This window comes from Canis aureus, chromosome 13 (genome assembly GCF_053574225.1).
Source record: "Canis aureus isolate CA01 chromosome 13, VMU_Caureus_v.1.0, whole genome shotgun sequence".
Classification (NCBI taxonomy): Eukaryota; Metazoa; Chordata; class Mammalia; order Carnivora; family Canidae; genus Canis; species Canis aureus.
The window spans coordinates 22,488,608-22,502,615 of NC_135623.1; the positions used below are offsets into that span (position 1 = coordinate 22,488,608).

The following is a 14,008-nucleotide window of genomic DNA, read 5'->3' on the forward strand; positions in this document are numbered from 1 at the left end:
CCGCCCCCTGCCCTCCCACGCCCTGCTCCCACTCCCACTCCCCACCCCTGCCCCCCACGCCCCTCCCTGCTCCCTTGACCCCCACGCCCTGCCCCCCCTCCTGCGCCCCTGCCCTCCACACCGTGCCCCCACTCCCACTGCCCGCCCCCTGCCCTCCCACGCCCTGCTCCCACTCCCACTCCCCACCCCTGCCCCCCACGCCCCTCCCTGCTCCCTTGACCCCCACGCCCTGCCCCCCCTCCTGCGCCCCTGCCCTCCACACCCTGCCCCCACTCCCACTGCCCGCCCCCTGCCCCCCACGCCCCCTGCCCCCACTCCCCGCCCCCACTCCCACTGCCCTACCCCTGCCCCCCCTCGTCCCCTCCCTGCGTCCCCTGCCCCCCTCGCCCGCGCGGGGTCCCCCGCCTCCTCCCGCCGCCACCCGCCCACCTGCACCTCCCGCTGCGCCCCCCGTCACACTCGCTCCCTGTCCCCTCACCCCATCCCCACACTCCCCGTGCGGCTCAGACGGCAGCACAGGAAGCCGACCGAGGGCTCCGCTCCTAGCGCGACCCGGGGGCGCGGCCGCGGGGCGGGCGGGGGTGGGGCGCCCAGGCGGCCGGGGGACCCGGGGGCCGGGCCGCAGGTGGCGGCGGGGGGCGGGGCGAGGCGGGGCGAGGCGGGGCGCGCCCCCGGACTTCTCCCGCAGCCTCCGAGTCCGGCCGAGCGACGGCGAGGTCACCGACATTTCTGCCGCCGCTTGAAGGCCATCTCGGTGGCGGGGGCCGGGTCCTCTCCAAGGGAGCCGACGGGGCGCGCCCGCGGGCCCGGCTCCCCCGCCCCCCCCGCCCCCCCCGGCGATCAATTACCAGCCACCCCGCAGCCGGAGCGGCGAGGGCTGGCTGGCGGCCGCGGGAAACGGCAGCCCGGATCGCTTCTGCATGACAATTGCTGGGAGGGCGGGCGCGAGGCGCGGAGGGAGGACGGCTGCGGCGGCCGCTTTCTCACCATGGTGATTAGGCATTCCGGCCGCGCGGGGAGGCGGCCGCCGGCCAGGCAGCGCGGCGCGGGGCGAGCACCGGGAGAGCGGGCGCGGGCGCGGGCGCGGGAGCGAGCCCGGGCGGCGGGCGGCGGGCGGCGGGCGGCGGGCGGGCGGGCGGAGGGCGGCGCGCTGAGCCGAGCCAAGCCAGGCCAGATGGCTCTGCAGCCATCAGGGACTGCTCCCGTCCAGCCCGGCCCCACTTTAGCTGTGCAAACATTTCTTTATCCCGACAAGACAATTAAACCCGGCAGCATGAAAAGGAGTCTCCATGACTGTGCTGGGAGTGAACAACCAGAAACAACCCCACATCACAGGAGTTCTTGCCCTCCACCCCCAGAGGGAGGAGAAGAAGGGGCTCCGGGAGGAATCGGGGGGCAGCTGAGCCGCAACTGGGCTGGGTCTGGGCGTTCAGTATGGAGGGAAGCATCCACCCATCTCCCCTGGTGATCTGCTGGCCCTTTCACAGGGTCATCTGCTCCAGCTAAAACCCAGAAGTTGAGCCTGGTGACCTGACAACTGTCCCAAACATTTTCCCCCCTCAAGAGCAATTCTTCTAAAAGCCCAGGTTAGGGTCCCTGGCCGCTCCAGTCCCAGAGCCCTTGGGAAGTAACCCCCTTCATGCCACCCCCATGATGTAGTGGGAACTCCTCATTCCATGCTGCCCTTGGGCCTGTGTGGGCTCTGCTGATCTGATTGTTAGGACGCAGGATCTTCGGCGATACATGGTTTTATAAAGACACATTCTCCTAGTACAAAATACTGTTTCCTACTCAGGGCTTTAGGGGCCCAAGAATGACTTTTCAAATACATCAAAGATGAGAGCAAAGCAGAACATTCAGGAACTGCTGTGAGCCACCCAGTTTCCTGCCTACCTGTGAATCTGCCTGACACAGGGAAGGGCCAAGGAAACAGGGCCACTGTGGGGTCAGTACCCACTGCCATCCCTGAGGTAAATCAGAGGGCCAGTCACTGCTCCAACTGGGACAATTCTGGTTCCTCTCAGCTCTCTGGTGAGCATGCATACTAGCCAACTCCAATTTGGGCTGACTGAGTAGAATGACTGGCAGGCTGGCCAAAAACAAAACAACAACAACAACAAAAAAACCCCAAAACCAAAACCAAAAAAACTCCCTCTGTCACCCAGGCAGGCAGGAATCTGGGCATAGAGGTGGCCAACAGAGAACAATCAGGAAATGCACATGATAAGAGCCGGGGTAATAAATGTATAGATTTGAGCACAAGGCAGCAGACAATACTTATCTTCCCTTTTGTTGTAAAGTTTCCTTAATGAGGAAATGTTTATTTTAAAAGCCCTGGGAAACATATCTGTAGACACTTCATATGTAAGATACACGTGGACCATTCGTAATTGGTCCATAAATTTTAGCATCATTTCCCTGGACAAGAAGCCTTGGAGACCAGTTCAGGGAGTGACAATAAACAGGAGTTACCTCAGTTCCCTTCCTGGGGAATTACGCATCCTCCATGAACGGCTTCTCACAAAACATCTCCCTTTCTCCAGGGCAAGTAAGTCAGTCCTGTGGAGTAAAGGCTTCTTTTTCCCATAGAACCCAACACCTACCTCACGAACCACCTGTGATGCCAGGTAGATGAACAGGCAAGCAAACTGGAAATCATCCACTAGGAGAGACAACACTTAACCCAAATAGCTACATTTTGGTCTGCAAAAATGCATATTTAATCACAAAAGACATCCTGCCTATCGGCACCCAGATTTAAGGAGAGAACATGTGTGCATTACACCATGTCTGCAGGCCCCTCTTTCAAATGCTCTCACATGTGGACATATCTGCATATGGATGCAGTGTGTGAGCAGGGGGTGGCTGCAACAGTAAAAACTGTCAGTGTTTCCATTGTAAAACTGATTTTTCATTGACCTCAAACTCAGTCATAAAACTTCTACTCTAAGTAAAGGACACACACATACACACATCCATACTCATTCCCCACCCCCCACCCCCCACCCCCCAAAAAAAACCCTTAAGCTAAGTGCCTATTTAGGAGTTTTACTGTTGTATTTAATTAAAAGATTTTTTAAAAAACATTTTATGAGAAAAATGTATTTATATGAAGAAAACTGAAAAATAAGTCAACCACATCAGAAATGAACTCTTAAATTTTCAGAATAAAAAACTAGAATATACACAGTTAATTTTGGTCATCTGACCAAAAGCTACTGCATCCCTACTACTTTGCTCTTTTGAACACTTTCTATCCTCTCTCTCTTCTCGCCTCCCCACCCCCCTCACTGCCCCATCTGCCCCTTAAGCTCTCCCTTTGGAAGCAGTCTTGTACACTGTCACTCGATTATCTGAGAAATATTACTTATTTCAAAACGGTTCTGTAGGGAGGACCTGAAAGGCATCTAGTGGGAATAATCAGGCCTTCTAACGGCCCTTAAATATGTATTTACATAAAACAGACCATAAATATTCCGACACACGTCGGCATATGACAGGAGCCAAGAAAGCTGCTGCAGACTTTGTCACAGTGCCTCTTCAACCCTTCCCTACAGAAAAATGTTTCTCCTGCCTTCCAAAAACTCAAAATCAAAAGCACAAACGCTGCCCAGTACCACCCTGTGAAGGGGGCTCTGGCACCTAAGGAAAGGAAAGGAGGAAGGAGCCCAGATCCAGGGCTATCAGAGGCAAAGAGGCTCCTCTTCACTTTGCATCTTTGTTTCTTGTCAAAGATTAGTCACAAATGCAATTCTAGATAATAATGCGGGTGTGCAAACATCCTACACTCATAGACAAGCCCGTAGGTTTTATGTTTGTGTAAGAGAAGAAAGGAACACAAAGTACTCTCTAAAGAAAGAATATTTTAAGCAAATAAAAGGGACAAGGGTTCCAATTTCTGTAACACAATTTGAAATAAAGAAGTTTCTCCACCCTTCTGATCAGAATCTCATTAATTTCAAGGTCAGAATTCCATTTCACTTTGGGAGATAGACTCATTTAATTTTTCTCCACCCAGGCGTATTCCTGTGTGAGGGATCCATCTCCATGGGGGATGGCACCACCACACAATGCAAACCAGGCAAACGGAAGAGTTATGGCTTTGACACTCAGAGGGGTAATGGACAGCCACATCTATGAGTTCTGACTTGACTTACAAGCTGGCTCCTGCTCTGGGGATCTGACACAGGTTTGGGCTAAAAAGAGAGAAAAATGGAGACAAGCCGGATCTGTTGGGAGAGAAGAAAGGAATCTTGATCTCCAGATGTCACTTTGTGGCCTGTTAGTTTTGAGAGGATTTCATTTTCAACTTGTATTTGGAGCAAAAAAAGGGACAGAACCCGTCGTACCCTCACCCAGGGCAGCTTTAGCCAGAGGTCAGACTACAGCTCGCCTTGATCACTCTGCACACTGACAAATGAACACTGCCCGAAAGTAAAACAGAACAGACCAACGCAATGCCAACTGGGTGTCCGGCGGGTGTACCCAGAAAGCAAATGGTAACACACACACCAGCTGTCCAGAAGGGGAGAGTGGGGAAGTGAGAGAACACACGGGCACTCGTGCTGGCATACAGCAGCTTCTCCCTGAAGTGAGGAGGTCTCGGGCTTACAGACGCTGACATAAAAGACACACTTGCAACATATTTCAAAACCAAAGAGCGATGGATTTACAAGGCAGGTTGATTTTATGATGACTTTTATTGAAAAGGTACGCTGGGTTTAGGCAGATGCCTTTTAGCACAGGAAAGTTAACACAGTGCCTAATTCAAGGAGACAGCCTGAGGAAGCAGTGCCGACAGGGGAGAGAGCTGCAATGTCTCTATTACTCTCCTCGGCATCATAAAGAGAAGAGAAAAAAAAAATGGTATTCGTGTTGGTGGTTATAGAGAGGACAGGAGCACAAGAAATAGAGAAGAGGGGAAAGCAAACCTCAGATGTAGTTTTCTTAAGAAAATAAAATGAACCAAGTCTTAGAACAAAGGGTTGGGTGGAAAAACACCCTCAGTTCATAAATTCTCACCAGGCTTGAAGAAAACTGCTCTGCCTACCCATAGCCCGAAAGCGTCAGAACGCAATTATTTTCTGATTCCGTTAGAGGAGAAGATTGCAGGGTTCAGCACTCCTGGTCTACAAGTTCCAAATAAAGGTTTAGTTCCAAATATTAGCGAGGGTCGCCAAAGCTCACCGAGGCACTGGGAGAACACGAGAAAGCTGTTCCATAAGCAGAAATTAATAATAGTTGTGAACATCAAATATGGAGCAGTTACACAGGTTAACCGTGTCTAGTCCTAAAAGTGAGCCCCAGGATAAGCATCCAGCAAACCTGTTAAATCCCAAGAGAAGTCGGCTTTCTAGCCTTGCGATCGCAAGGAAAACACAGCTGTTTGAAATGCTTTATGGTGATTGACGACACCTTTGTCCTTCTCTGAAAAACAGCCTGATGTAGACAAGGGCTGGGAGTTGGGAAAATAAAATCATGTGGAGTCCACTGGATGTGATACAATGGAAAAGCTAAAAAATAATGCCAAGTTCAGGGAAATATAATGAGGATAACAAAGAGGGGAGGGATGGATGAGTTTCTTCAGCCCCCCCCCCAATCCCTAGGAACCTACGCTTTCTAATAAAATGACATTCACTCTAGTATACATTGGCACCCCTCTTCACTCCAGAGTCCCCAGAGAATAAGCCAATCATGCCCCGGAGAGAGGCAGCGTGGAGGCCAACTTGCCTCTGGCTACCTTCAGAAAAACATGTCCTATCGGAACTGTCAACGCTCAGCGACAAGAGACAAGTAAATGTTAGCGCTCGGCAGCCATCGAGTGGGAAGTAGTGGGCCCTCCCGGTTACTAGGAGCGTGAGACCTGTTGAACACGACTGTGAGGCAGGGCTCGCTGGGGATAGGGAAGGCTCGCACCAAAGTACTTACATCTGTCATTCCGATCCTCTGGGCTAGAAGAGGCTTCCCGATCCGAAATGAGGCCAGAGACAGCAAAAATCTTCTTCCCAGTATCGTCAACCTTAAGTGAACCGGGGGAGCTAGATGGCAGCTGTGTCCCAAAGTCATATTCCTTGCCATCTGCATCTGAGAAGCGCAAGTGGGGAGACTCTGTGTCGTGGCAGTTCTTGAGTCGCTTGGCCGGCGTGAAGGCTGACTGATAACTCTCCCGGTCCTCAGTGGAGGCGAAGGGACGGAAAGCCCCCACTCCGCTATGATTCAGCATACTGATCGGGGTGCAATCTAGATTTGGGGGAGCGAACTGAGGGTGGAGGTGTAGTAAAGAAGGGGGGAAATCACGATTGGCAAAAGTGCCTGGCACCCCACCTTGCCGATGGTACATAGAGGCAAAGGTGTAGGAACCGTTGGTGAATGGAATATGCACGTCCTTGTCTACTGAGACAGGTACACCAAAGGGTCGTGGCTGCTGACAAGGGATGGAAGCATCGCGGCTGGCCTCAGCTGTGGACGCCAGGACCATCAGTGCTGGGGAGGCCAGTGGGTTGGGGAGGTAGGATGAGTTCTCCATCTTGAAGGCTGCCCGGTGTAAGTCCATCGGAGTCTCTTTCTATGGCTGGTGTCACACAAGAAGCAGTCTTCCCTGGGAGGGAGGCCGAGTGGCACCTTGGATCAGGGCAGGGAATATTACTGGGGAATCATCCCCTTCTACGACCTGTGGAAACAGCAGAGAGAGAAAAAAAAAAAAAAAGAGGGGAGGAGGAAGGTCAGGGGGAGGAAAAAAAAGGGAAACCCCAAGTGATCGAAACACCATCCTTCTGGCTTACAAGATGCTCGGGCAAGAGACACCACGGGCTTTAGGAGCCAGTGGGCAGCAGCATCAGACCATTTTCATTCAGGAAAATCAATAGACAACTTACTGTGATGTACGCATAGCTGACTTTGGTCCCTACACGTTCCGGGTGAAATGCGCCTGAGCCCAGCAAAGGAAAAAAAATCATAAAACCTCCAAATACAATATTCCCTGAGCAAATGAGCTTTGGAGGGCCAAGTCACCCAGTAGATTAGGTGGGGTCTATATTTTAAAGGGCTTCCACCTGCACACACTACTCGTGGCAGGCCTGATGTTCAGACAGAGGCGGGGTTCTCCCTATATGACCCCCCAGGAACACAGCCTCTCTTCATCTCCCCTAACAATGCCCTGGTGCTGAAAAATTCCTAAATCAGGCACATCTAGACCATCTGCACATGCTAGTTGGTACGAATTGTACGTGTGAATAAACCACACATGTTGGCACAAATATAAACACACATCTTCAGGTATCACCTAAGACCGTTTCCAGAAAGAAGTGCTATGTGAAGAAACAAGAGCAACATTGTTTTTGATGCACACCTCTCTCTAATCACACAGGTTTTCTCTTTTCTGAGAAGGAACAAAACCTTCATCAGTAAAATGCCTGGCATCTCTGACAATATTTAAAACCATAATGGGTGCCTTTGGCATATGTTCTCTAGAAGCGGCTGTCTTCCAGGGGCAGCAAAGAACCGATCGGTAATTTTAGTTACTAATGCACTCGCTCTTAAGTAGATTTGTAAACAGCCTTGAATTTGCCATTAACATTTGGAGCAAAATGTTAACAAAATTTCTGACTTATTTTGCTCTGCTTATTGGACCAGTCAGAGTTGATGTCTGATAAAGGCCCCCGCAACAAACTGGAGTTCAGAGACTTCCTTCAATTCCCTTTTTAAATTTAGGTTGCACATTTCCATAGCCACCGATTCCATTTCAAAATGTATTTTGAGTTGGGAGGAGAAGGGCTAGATATCAAAAGTCAGGCTAACAAAAGATGAATGCTAGAATTTATTAGCTTCAAAAATATACCCTAGATAGAAACTTAATGAAACTCCAAGTGTAACCAAAAAAAATCACCATCTGCTACAAATTACTACCTTAAAATCGAGAGTCGTATCTCAAATAAGAATATACCCCGTCCCTTAAAAAAACAAAACAAAACAACACCCAGATAATGGAGTATCTTTGGTATTCCCTCAAATGGAGAAGCCTCAGTTAAACAGTAGATGAATTCCCTTGGCTTAATGCAGTGCAAAGAGAGTATTTCCTTCTCTCATCCTGTAGCAGACGTGTCAATGGCTGTTATTAATTGGGAAGATGAGTGCACATCATCAGACTGCTTCCTCATTTGGCATCTCTCCTTATAGACATCATTGCTAAATTACCAGATTATGTATCTCACATTAACGGATTTTTCTCTCTTCCAAATTTTAAATAACTTTCCTGTCAAGTTACAGCAGTGCAGGGAATGATCTGCCAAGGACAGCCAGTTAGCCTGACAAGTCTGGTCTGGGAATCCTGTTCTTGGCTGTTTTCAAGTCAGATTAATAGTCACACAACATGGACGTTCTAAAAGTGGGTCTAGGGCTGTTCCAAGGGTTCTGAGCATCTCTTCATAACAGAAATAACTACTTGTCTCTCAACAAGCAATATTACATGAGGCAAGCAGGGGAAAAGGACACACATACCACACTGGGGGTGAAGGGTGGAATGTTTCCCCCCCCAAATAACCCGTTGCCCAGAGAATTCACTTTCTATTTTTACTTCCTGGATCACCTCATTATGTTAAATGAGTTTCATAAATTAGTAATCTGGCGACAGCACCGGACACTCCAGCAGGACACGGTGAATCACTCAAACCTGGTTATTCATTTGAAACTTCATTATACTGAAAATAAATCAACAATATTTTTCCAGGCCACATCTCTTTTACTCCACTGTGTGGGCGTTGGTCTCTGTGGGGGCAGGGGGAGTGTTTTTTTTTTCTTTTTCCTTTTCTTTCTTACCCCCTCCTCACATTAACAACTTGTATAGATGAGGCTTCAGCAGACCACACTCATTATGAAAATCTATAGTTAATACACTCCCAATGTCAAAATGTCATGGGTTTAAACACAGAACCCAAAATAAGAAAACTAACTGACCCTCTTAATTAAAAAAATATGGATCGTAAGATAATCAGCTTGATGGAGCATTTGGGCGACTGTAAAGAACCAGGCAAAGGGAAAGTAAGTAACTGTTACTTTTCTGCCTCTATGCTGATTTTTTTTAATTTAGCACTTCGTGCAAATCCAGATTAAAATAACTCCAGCTATTGATCCGAGCAGTGGAATTGACATTAATTTTAGTTCACTTCTCACTTTGCAAAGGGATCAATAGGAAGTAATAACAGCTGACATCCCCGCTGAAAGGAGGAGAAAGAAGGGCTGAAGACAGAAATCGAAAAGCAACCAAATAAATCATCAGCTACTTTTCCACGGCATCAGACAAACTCCAAACAGATTGCAAAAAGTCTTTGTTGAATTAACTAAACAAGGAGGAGGGATCAATCCACGAAGCTAAATAAATTGTCTGGCAGGCAGTGAGGTTGGACGGAGGGGACCAACAAATATTGAGTTTTAAAAATTTCAAATCCTTGACGTGATGGGCTTGGTTCAGGGTCTGCGTGCGTGGGAGTTTTGTTTGTTAAATCGCACACCGACCCTTGTTTAAAGTGATTACAAAACGCCAGCTAACTGAATAATTGGGGAGATCACTAATTGCGTGGTTAAACATGCCAGAACCAAGACAAATGCAACGAAGAAACTGGCGTTGGGAACGTGAAAATGTCTGAAGCTGGGCTGATGCGCAGCGCTCCGCGCTCTCCGGCGGCGCGAACTCGCCACTTTCGCATTGAAAAACCGAAAGCCAGAAAGAAAGTCCCGGAGAGTGGGCATCCTCCCAGGCCAGCCTCGGACCATCCCTGTCCAGGGTCTGGGCTTCCTGACCCGCGCTGGGATCAGCGTGGAAGGAAGCGGCGCTGCTGCGGCGGCTGCTGGGAGCCAAACCCACTTGCAAATGACTGCCACAAAGAAAAGCTGCAAAGCCTCTTTCCCGGAGCCCTAGCTCTGAACGCCCACCAAACTACGACTCTGCTGGCAATTAAAACGCACACACAACACCCCTCTGCTTATTACAACAGGTGACATTTTTGTGGTCTCTGAATCGTTTCCAAAAGCCAGGAATTAAAATAATAGAACAAATTAAACGATATTTTTCCTTTGCATAAATAAACTTTTAAAAAATTAACAGGCAACTTAAAAAGCAAAGAACAATGGGAAATGGGGCCAGGGCAGTGGGGGGTGGTGAAGAACTCAGGAAAGAATTTTTTTCCTTTTTTTTTTTTTTTTTTTTTAAGTTCACAGACTTCTTCGCTGGAAGAGAATTCCCGCACACCAAACGCCCAGGGGGTATTTGGAAACACCGCTCTAACAGAAATTTTACCACCATATGCAAGAGCTCAGGAAGCATAAGCTTAACACTATTCCAAAGGCTGGGGCCAACGCCTGCGATTCAGACGTGGCCGGGTATCGGGCCCAGATTTGGACCCGGCCCCAGGCCCGGCTTGGCCGACGGGTGCGAATCGGAATCGGCCCGGCCTGTCGAAGAAGAGAGCGGGGCTGCGGGGTTGCCAGCTCAGCTAAGAGGTGCAAGATCCAGCCGGTAGGAGTCTCAACCAGGGAAAACCAACTCTTTTAGGGAAAACGGAGGAAGAAGAGGCGAAGGCGAGACCTGCAAAAACTTGGGGCCAACGTAGAGCCGGGCCCCCCGCTCCCCGGCCTGACCTCTCCCTCCAGCTCTCGGCCGCCACTGCACAAAGAATACTTTAGGTCCCGACAACCTCCGCACGAAACAAGCTGCTTGGAACTTTGGGGAACCGGGGCGCCGGCCAGGGAAGAACCGAGCAGGGCGCGGAGCCCAGGTCCACAGCAGGGCAGGGCCCGCGGGACACGGCCTGGGGGGGAGGCTGCCTTCGGGCAAAGTCCGAGGACCTCGTGCCCCCGCACAACCCCGCCCCGCGGGTCACCCGGGTCTCCCCGCCGCGCGCCGCCGCCTCGCCGGGCAGCCACCGGGCGCTCCCGCGGATGCGGGCCGGCGCGGAGCCCCCGAGCCCTCCGGGGTCCGGGACTGCGGCCCCGGGGCGAGGGCGGGCGGGCTCCGCCCGTCGCGCCGCCGCGGCCCGGCCGCCGCCCACGACGCGGCTCGCAGAACAGGTGTGTGTCCTGCCGGCGGGGCGCCCGGGCGGGCCCCGTCGGAGTGCAGCGGGCCGGCGCCGCCCTGTCCGCGGCCTTCCCCCACCTCGCCCCGGGTCGCAGCGAGCGAACTCACGCCACTTCGGCCGGGCTTCCGCGGGCCGGCAGGGACGGGAACGGAAGGCTCCCGCATCTCTTCCTCGACGCTCTTCCTGCCTTCCCCCCGCGGTTCCTTCTCCATTTTCGGCGAGAACCCCCGCGACGGGCAGAAGGGGAGGCCGGGCGTCCCTGGCCGCTCTGCTCCCTCTGGGCCGACCCGCCGCCTCCTCGCTGCCCGCCCTTTTGCCTCTTTATTTTTCCTTTCTTCCCCCTTTGCCCCTCGGGCCGGGTCCGGAGCGGGGGCTGCAGGAGCGGCGTGGCCGGCGGGCATCGGCGGGCACCGGCGGGCACCGGCGGGCAGGGAGCGCCCCAGCCCTCCCCCTCGGCCGCCCCGGGGCGCGCAGGCGGCGCAGGCCACGGACCCCGGCCGCCCGGGCCCGCCACGCCACGCCACGCCGGGCAGCGCCGAACCCCACGCCGAGCGCCCCCGCCCCCGCCCCCGGCCCGGGCCCCGGCCCTCCGCTGCAGCCGCGGCCGGGGCCGGGGTCCAAACGAGCGGCGCGTTCCGAACGGGAAGCGCGAGCTCTTCCTCCGCCTCCGGGCGGCCGGAGCCCCCGCCACTTCGGGGCTCCCGCGCGCCCTCGCCGGCCGGGGTCCCCCCGGGCCCCGAGCGCTCGGAGGGGCGCGTGGAGCCACGGGCGGCCCGGGCATCCCCTCAGACGGCCTCCCCAGCGGGGGCGGCCTCGCCCGGGGGGCCACACGGAAGCGCTCCGCCCAAGTTTGCGGTGCCCTGGAAGAAAAGGCTTTCCCTTACAAAGCACAAAGGCGAAACGCCCCGGCCGAGCCCTGAGAGCCCGGGGCTGGGGAGGGGGCCCGGCCCGGGGCTCGGGAGCGCGGTGGCGGGGCCCGGCTCCGGGCCGACCCGGTCGCTCCGCGGGGGCGGACGAGCACCGCGGCGGCGGCCGCAGGACTGCGGCGACCTGCGTGCTCGCTGAAAAGTTTTGTTCCCAAGTCGGAGGAAGAGAAATTGTTACTCAGTTGAAGGCAGGTCTGAGATCAAAATAAAACTAGGGCGAGAGCTACGCGCCGCTGTCTACACGGCGGTCCTCCCGCCCCGCTCGGCAGGAGCGCGGGGCGAAGAGTCCCGACCCCGAAAATCCCGGGAGGCCCCCCGCGGTCCTGTGCTCCGGGGTCGGGCGGTCCGCCGGGCGGAGCAGGGAGTTTACCGGTTGCGTTCAGAACAGAGCACCTCAGTGCCAGCACCTGCCTCCTCGCCGCGCGCCGCGACTCCCCCCCCCCCACGCCCTTCGCACCCGCCCCCGCTGGGAAGAAGTGAGCCAGCACCCCGCGGCCGGAGGCTCCCAGCCGCGCGCGGGGACCCCGCCGGGCGCCTCGCGTGCGGCGTGGGGGCGGCGGCGACCCTCCGCCCCGGGGTCTCCCCGCCGCCCTCCCGCCCGCCGCCTCGGGCTCCCCGCTGTGCGCCGCCCCGGCCGGGCCCCGCCGGAAATCACCGCGGGGTACGCGGGGGAGCGCGGCGACCGGGCATTCTCCCCGTCGCCCCCAACAAAGTGGGAACGGGGCTTATTAGAAGATGGAGAAAAGAAGTCCTGCTCCCTTCCCTGGCTGTCCCCTCACCCTCCCTGCTTGTCCAATTCCCGCATCTGGTCCCTCCCCCTCGCACCCCCCAAATAAAACGCATTAAGGAAAACTCAAGACGGAAAGTTTGAGCGCACGGAGCGCGCAGGGCACCGATGCCGGGAGGCACCGTCGCGGCGATCAGAGACGCGCCAGCCCGGGTCCCAGCCCTCGCCCCTGTCGGGAGGCGCCGCCCGAATCCCTAGGAAACGGACCCGGAAAGTTAGTGAGGTTCCCGAGCAGCCCGCCGCTCTCGCACCCACCCCTCTGGGTACGCGCACACACCCACACCCCTTTCTGGTCTCCGTACTTGCCGTGGAAATTCCTTGGGAGAACGGTCGCACTTTTCAGGACACGGAGGGAAGGAGGCGGTGAGTGTGGTGCATGAAAAGTCCGGGGTGCGCAGAGCCGGCGGAGGCAGCGGCGGCGGCGGCGGCGGCGGCAGCGGCAGCGGCAGCAGCAGGCGGCCGGCCCCGGGTTTGTGGTCGCGAGCTGCCTGGGATTGCATGTACAGATCAAGAGACTCGGTTGGTGTGAGAGAAGGAGCAGTGCTGCCTCTCAGCGCTGGCTCTAATCAGTGAATGAGCCTCCACTCTCCCAGGGACTCGGAGACACACACACACGCACGCACACACACGCACACATTCTCTCACACTCACACACATACAGGCACTCTGAGCACTGAATACATTAGGGCACTAAGGGACTCTGGGAAATGGAGTCCAGACCCAGGGCACTCCTGGAGAACAGACAGACCTGCTGGCCCTCACCAAAGAGCTCCAAAGTCTTGGGGTCGCCGGACACTGGGGTTACCGAAGGGAGCTCTTGCTTTTTTTGTTGTTGTTGTTGTTCACATTTTCCCCATCCCTTCCCCGCCACCCCCCCCCCCAATCTCAACGAATGCTTTGGTGCTCTTCTTCCTTTTTGGAACCCAAAGTGATCACGAGTAAATGGGTACATCTTTGAGGCTGACACCCTCTGCAGCGAAATGACCCCCAAATCCTGGCTCCCTCATAAACTCTTGTCTTTTTTCCAGAAAAATCTTACCTACTGCTTTGCTCCTGGAATGCTGCACAGGGTCTTTGCCTATAATAATAAGATAACAGATGAATGTAAGTAAAACTACAACTTTCAGAGATGGTGGGGAAGGCCTAGCTTAGCACCCAGAATCAAGAATTTAAAATTTTATTGGTATCCGTATTACAGTTCTTTTTCCCCCCAAATCATCTTATAT

At 54.3% G+C, this 14,008-nt stretch overlaps 1 protein-coding gene across 5 annotated transcripts in view; it reads right to left on the minus strand.

Annotated features, from left to right (window-relative positions):
• Nucleotides 1–13,246, minus strand: part of RNF220 (ring finger protein 220) — a 235,858-nt gene extending 222,612 nt beyond the window's left edge. For 2 of the 5 annotated variants that reach the window (XM_077845273.1, XM_077845269.1), the window contains exons 1-2: nucleotides 13,089–13,246; nucleotides 5,929–6,670 (exon numbers count right to left, since the gene is read on the minus strand). In XM_077845273.1, the coding sequence (XP_077701399.1) occupies nucleotides 5,929–6,553 (625 nt within the window). In that variant the 5' untranslated portion in view covers nucleotides 6,554–6,670; nucleotides 13,089–13,246. Of the gene's footprint in view, nucleotides 1–5,928; nucleotides 6,671–6,875; nucleotides 7,691–11,176; nucleotides 11,326–12,365; nucleotides 12,414–13,088 lie in introns of those variants that run through there. The other 3 variants (XM_077845271.1, XM_077845272.1, XM_077845270.1) reach the window with 3 other exon arrangements.
• Between the last annotated feature and the right edge of the window lie 762 nt (nucleotides 13,247–14,008).